The sequence below is a fragment of the Apteryx mantelli genome, chromosome 24 (assembly GCF_036417845.1).
Source record: "Apteryx mantelli isolate bAptMan1 chromosome 24, bAptMan1.hap1, whole genome shotgun sequence".
In the NCBI taxonomy this organism is placed as follows: Eukaryota; Metazoa; Chordata; class Aves; order Apterygiformes; family Apterygidae; genus Apteryx; species Apteryx mantelli.
Window position 1 is genome coordinate 7183725 of NC_090001.1, and position 6598 is coordinate 7190322.

Below are 6598 nucleotides of genomic sequence, written 5' to 3' on the forward strand. Positions count from 1 at the left end.
CAGGAGCACCTTGGACTCATTCCAGTTGCCCACATGCAGCCTGCCAGCAGCATTTCCGTGGCCTCAGTATCTAGGTGGCTTCTCCATGGGGCACCTAGATAACACCAAGATGCAATGGGGGATCTGTGCCCTTCTGGAGGGCGGAGTGCAGCCCAGCTGGACACCTCAAGGAACTAGTGGAATGTCCTAAGATGGGGTGTCCTGAAGAGAGAGTTGGCTCATTCCCAGCCCACAACACTGCATTGCCCAGAGCCGCACACATTAGAGGGGGCCTTGGGCACCTCAGTGACAAGGACACGTCTGCATGGCAGGACGCACAGGGTGAGTGTCTGAACTGCATTGGAAACCCCCCTGCCCAGAGAGTCCAAGGGCAAGGACAAGGGCAGCATGGACAGGTGGGTACCGGAGAGCAATACCATGATATTTCTGCTGAGGGAGGGAAGCAGAGGGAGCTGTGCCATAGCTGCGGCTCTGCAGCCCAAATATCTGCAAATGTCTTCAGCCTGGGGCACAGGCAGCAGCAGGTGGAGATGCACAAGCTTTCACAGTGCTGCCACATGGCTGGAATACTGGAAATGTGTTGGAATCGCTCACACCACTGGAGGGCTGTGATGGCAGGCTACAAGCTCTTCAGGAGAGATTGTCGTGGAAGATGAGGCGGAAGGATGCCCTTAGTGTGAAGGGGCAGCTCAGACGTATGGAGGTCTTGCCTGGGATGGACCAGGGGCTGGGTGAGTGCTTGTGGGTGCGCATGAGCTTCAGACCACTCAGGCTGAGGAGGTGGATGCATCTCCTTGAATCAATGTGAGGAAGCCTGTGGATCACAGGGCCTGCTTCTTATGCAGGGAATCTCATGCCCCTGTCACAGCAGAGTGCAAGCAGTGCAGGAGGTTTCTGGAGGGTGTCAGGACATTGAGAGAGCTGACCACTATCACAACAAGGCTCTTCTTTGAAAGGTTGTGGAGATCGGGGGAGGTGCCAATGAGGAGAAAAAGGAAGATGTTGTGCCCATCTGCCAAAAAGGCCACAAGGACAACGCGGGGAGCTGCAGGCCATTCTACCTCACTTGAGTGTGGAGTGTGTCGTGGAGCGATTCATCTTGGATCACCTTTCTGGGCACATGGAGGAGAAGAAGGTGACTCGGAACAGTCCACATAGATTAAGTGAAGGGAAATCGTTCCTGACCAACCTGATTGCCTTCTGTGATAAAAGACCAGTCTTGTGGAGGAGCGGAGAGTAGTGGAGGTCCCTTACCATGATTTTAAGCAAGGTGTTTGACACTGTCTCCCACAATATTCTTGTATACAAGAAAGGCATTGTGATAGGCTGGGTAGACAACCAGATGGCTAAAAAGCTGGCTGGATGATCGAGCTCAGAGGGTTTTAGGAAGGGTTCATTCTTTCCCTGGAAGCTGCTGACAAGTGGAGTATGCAGGGGTCTCTACTGCCACCTGACCTGTCTAAGAGGTTCATCAGTGACCTGGAGGAGGCAACTCTCATCACATTTGAGATGACACCTAATCAGGCAGAGCAGTCACATGCTTGAGGGCTGCCATTCGGAGGGACCTTAGCAGGGAGGAGGAATGGGCTATCGGGATCTTTGTGAAATTCAAGCAGGACAAATGCCAGGTCCTGCACTCGCATAGACCAAAACCCTGAAGCGATACAGGCTGGGGAGTCCCTGGCTGGGCAGCAACTCAGTGGAAAAGCACCTGGGAGACTTTGTGGGCAGGAAGCTGACTGTGAGTCAGCAGCGTTCCTTGGCAGCCAAGGAGGCCTCAGCATCCTGACCTGCATGAACCAGAACAAAGGCAGGAGATGGAGGGAAGTGATTATCCCCCTCTACTCTGCCTCATTAGAGCACATCTAGATGCTGCATCCATTTGGGGGCCCTGTAGAAGAGCACTACAGATCACTCTGAGTGATTTCGGTTGTAGGCCCCCAAGGTGATTGGGGTCTGGAGCACTTGCCCTGTGAGAAGAGCCTGAGGGAACAAGTTTGTTCAGCCTGGAGCAGGGAAGGCTTGTGGAGTGACTCGGAGCAGCTTCCCAACTCAAGGTTGCCACCCATAGTGAACCAGGATTTTACAGGGATTCATGGCAGGAGAATGAGAGAATGAATCAAGACTTAATGATGAAGGACTGCTTGTCCACAATGGACCTAAATGACTGAAGGCCTAAACACCGTGGTTGGAGCTGATAGCTGAGCCTGCTGTGAGAAGGAGGTAGGGCTACAGACAACCTGAGGTCCCTTCCAGCCTGAAGCATTTGGCATTTCCTTCCACCCCGGGTCTTCTCTTGTTGACCTTAGGCAAAACAGTCAGCTTCTCCAGGGCCATGGAAGTACAAAAGTATGTCAGACAAAACGATGAGCAGATCAACTGCATGTGTCTTGTCCTGCTCTGGTCAGAGAAGTTCAGATTCAGGGCTGCATGGCAGGTACCCCTACATAGCCCTGGGCTTTCATTTGCTTCACCTTTCATTGCATTTCCCCCTCTTTTCCACCTTACAAGCTCTTCTCCTTTACCACCCTGACCTCCTCCCATGCAGTCAGACCACCTCTCTTTACCCTGTCCCCATTGACCCTGCTTTTGCTGCCTTTGTACCTTCCTTTGCCTTCTCCGAGATGGTTGCCATGCTCATTTCCACCATTGACAGCACTTCATTTACAATACTACCCCCTTTATTATCTGTAGTGTCCTGCAGTTCGTCATGCTGGTATCCTGTGAGAGGCCTGGCAAGATGGGAAGAGGCATCTGCACGCACACATTCAGAGCTGACAGAAAGGAGCTTGAGTGGAGAGGGAGCTGCAGAAGCTTGGAGATGAGGCCAAGAGAAGCCTGCTGAAGTTGTGCAAGGGGAAGTGGCAGGTGCTGCCTTGGGGGAGTGACCCTGAGGAGAAGGGCCTGGACATGACGAGGGATGCCATATGAGCCTGTGGTGCGTGCTCACCACAGATGAGGCCAGCTGCATACGGGGCTGCATTAGGAAGCGTCTGGCCACCCAGACAAGGACAGTCACTATCCCCCCTCGACTCAGCACTGGCATGGCCACATCTGGAATCATGTGTGCCAGTGTGGGATGCCCAGTGCTGGAGGAATGGGGAGGACGTGGAGAGGGTCCAGAGGAGGTCTGCCAAGATGGGACGTGTTGCCTGCAGCACATGACCTGTAGAGGGAGGCTGAGGGACCTGGGCTACATTATCCTGGTGAAGTGGAGGCTTAGGGCAGTGGAGCCCTTGTTTCCTTCTCATGCCTCCCAGGGAGCGCCTGGAAGGTGCCATCTCATTGTCCCTAACTCAGTGTGGCACACTCCCACCCTCACACTGCCCCCACAAAGAGACCTGAGGAAGGTGTGAGGGAAGGGATCACCCTACCCAGGGGCTGGGTGTCAGTGCCTGGCCATGTTGTATGATAAAACACATCAAGGGTGACTTGGCATCAGAGCCACCTGCACATTTCCTTTGCCTACCTGCAATCAGGGCCTACAACTTTCTGCTCTAATCAGCCTCTAGGGAGGCTCTGTGAGTAATGGCCCTCAGGGGGACCCATTAATGCTCCTAGAAGCTTTGGGACTGGCTTCTGAATTCAACTTCTTGAGAAGTTTGTTCAGTCTCCTCGCAGAATCTGACGTTCATGGACTCAGCACCTAATACACCCGAGGGTCATTAAAACGCAAAAAGCCCTAACAAGCCCTGTCTGTCCCCATAATTTCCTTCAGTCCTTCAGTCCTTGTGTGGCTAATTGGAGAGGTTTCAGGAGTGTCTTTACAAGAGGAAGATTTCAAAGAGCACCTGAAAAAAAAGAGAGAAAGGATTTCTGCTTGTAAAGTTTTCTTTACTTTTCAGCTTACAGAATAAGTGATAGCCACATTCTCCAACTCACAGTGACTCAGGGGGTCTCCTAAGGAATCGTGATGTGTGAGAAAAGAAGCATTTCTGACAGGAGACATGTACGAACAGCCTTGCTCCTCACCTCCCCAGCCCTGCCATTTCTCTCATCAGCCACTAGGGACCAACCTCACTCTTGTTAAAATCGAAGCTTTCTTCCACTCAAGTCTGTAGCTGAATGTTACAGCTCCTGTGCACCAATTCCCACCTGCTTTCCTTCAAGAACTAGCTGCAAATAGACACAGAAGGCTTCTTCTTTATTGGGATTCAGCAAAAGTAAAAGATGATGGAGTTGAATGAAAAACAAAATAAACTCCTAAACTGTGTTTCAAGTCCAGGCTGCCTCCAGGGAGGTGCACTTTCCACAAGGGATCGCCTTAGTAGAAATGTTTTAGACAGACTGATAGGAAAGGATAGAGGAAAAAAAAAAAGTTAAGGCATTGTCTAAAGAGACAATTAGCCTCCTGAAGGATGAGGCAAGCTTTACACTCCCCGAAGCTCAGAGCAGCACCTAGAGAGAGCAGAGGTGTCTGAATGAATAAAGAGAAAGGAGAGAAGGAAAAGTGGGAAACAAGGCAAAGTGCCTATGTCCAGACAGTCTGCTGCAAAGATGACTTCAGAAATGATCAATTTAATCAGGACGTGGGGAAATATGTGAAAGCTTACTGAGATTAAGTCCATAGCACAACAGACAAAGCAGTGGTACACCAGCCTAAGGGGTAGATGAAAATTTCTTCTCCTGAGATTCACAACCTCCCTGACATTTTCCATTATTTCATCATGGGAAAACATGGACATTTTTATTACAATGAGTCAGTCTCTAAATCCAATCCCCACTGACTAATCAATTTGGCAGACAGGGTTTGTGCCTCTGGAGAAGTGGGATGAATTCAAGTATTTGTGTACAAATGACTATCACAGGCAGGATGCCCAAAGCACAAGAGTTGCCCAGGTAAATTGGAAATCCCTTGTGAGGAGAGATGGGCAGCTTATTGCTGCTGAAGTAGTAGCAGTTGAACCAGTTTCTTCAGTGCGTCCTTGAGCTCCTTGTTCCTCATGCTGTAGATGAGAGGGTTCACTGTTGGAGGCAGCACTGTGTACAGAACAGACACCACCAGATCCAAAGCTGGGTAGGAGAGGGAGGGGGGCTTCAGGTAGGCAAACAAGCCAGTACTGACAAAGAGGGAGACCACGGCCAGGTGAGGCAGGCACATGGAGAAGGCTTTGTGCCGGCCCTGCTCAGAGGGGATCCTCAGCACAACTGTGAAGATCTGCACATAGGACAGCACAATGAAAACGAAACACCCAAAGGCTAAACAGGCACTAAACACAACAAGCCCAACTTCCCTGAGGTAGGCGCCTGAGCAGGAGAGCTTGAGGATGTGGGGGATTTCACAGAAGAACTGCTCCAGGACATTGCCTTGGCAGAGTGGTATGGAAAATGTGTTAGCAGTGTGCAGGAGACCATAGAGAAAACCACTGGCCCAGGCAGCTGCTGCCATTTTGACACAAGCTCTGCTGCTCATGATGGTCCCGTAGTGCAGGGGTCTGCAGATGGCCACATAGCGGTCATAGGCCATGACAGTGAGAACAGAATACTCAGTTGCGATGAGAAAGTAAAAATGAAAGACCTGTGCAGCACATTCCCAGTAGGAAATGGCCCTGGTGTTGCTCAGGGAATTAGCCATGGATTTGGGGACAGTGGTGGAGATGGTGCCAAGGTCGAGGAGGGAGAGGTTGAGGAGGAAGAAGTACATGGGGGTGTGGAGGCGGTGGTCACAGGCTACAGCTGTGATGATGAGGCCATCGCCCAGGAGGGCAGCCAGGTAGATGCCCAGGAAGAGCCAGAAGTGCAAGAGCTGCAGCTGCCGCGTATCTGCAAATGCCAGGAGGAGGAACTCATTGAAGGAGCTGCTGTTGGACATTTGCTGACGCTGGGCATCGGGGCCTGTCCAAGGAGGAAAAGACAGGGACAAATTAGAGCAGTCTTCTGCGAGACAAACCCTTTGCCTTTCTCATTGAACCTCCCACTTTTCCTCTCTCCTTCACCTTCGTTCAGCTCCCCGGCTCGAGCTCCACTTTGTGCTGGCTGAGTGTGCCATGCAGAGCAGGGGCCTCTGCTAACGATTTCCAGAGGAGTCAGTGCTGCTCTGCTGGGGGGTGTAAATGGAGGAAGGTGACAAACATTTCCAGTTCTTTGGTGGGGATAGGAGGGGGTTGGGCTCCATGAGCTGAGCTAAGGACACTCAGGCCAGTGACCCAGTGGGAATATTCTCTGTTTACCAGAAGGAGAAAGGAATATAGCACTTGGACCAACCAATAAACCCCTACAATGGAAGAAGGCTCGGGGGAGATGGGCAAGGGGCATGTGCCCATGAAGCTCAGGGGATAAGGCAGAGTGTGACTGACCACAGCTGTTGCACAGAAAGCTGTCTTTATCTCATTGCAAAGGGGACCGCGACTGGAGCGTAACCTTGGTTTTAGATAAACAGCTATGTCAGTTGAGTGGATCAAGTGACTACACCCCAACTGAGTGGATCAGCTGGTGTCAGTGTTTTCCCCTGAGTTCATCAAAAGAGTGTGAATGTCTCCCTCAGTTAGCCAGACTAGCATGGGGGGGAGTGTATTCGTGGCTCAGCCTAACATGGAGTATAAAAACTGAACAACTAGCAAAAGAACCTGGAAGAGAGCAATGTGACTGAGCTGGTTTC

At 51.3% G+C, this 6598-nt stretch overlaps 1 protein-coding gene across 1 annotated transcript; it reads right to left on the bottom strand.

The window, feature by feature from the left end:
• Window positions 1–4912: 4912 nt before the first annotated feature.
• On the bottom strand, window positions 4913–5812 carry LOC136994166 (olfactory receptor 14J1-like; the record flags this gene model as incomplete). The annotated part of the gene is made up of 1 exon (XM_067310412.1): window positions 4913–5812. A coding segment is annotated over exon 1 (900 nt), but the record flags the coding sequence as incomplete, so codon positions are not given.
• Window positions 5813–6598: the final 786 nt, after the last annotated feature.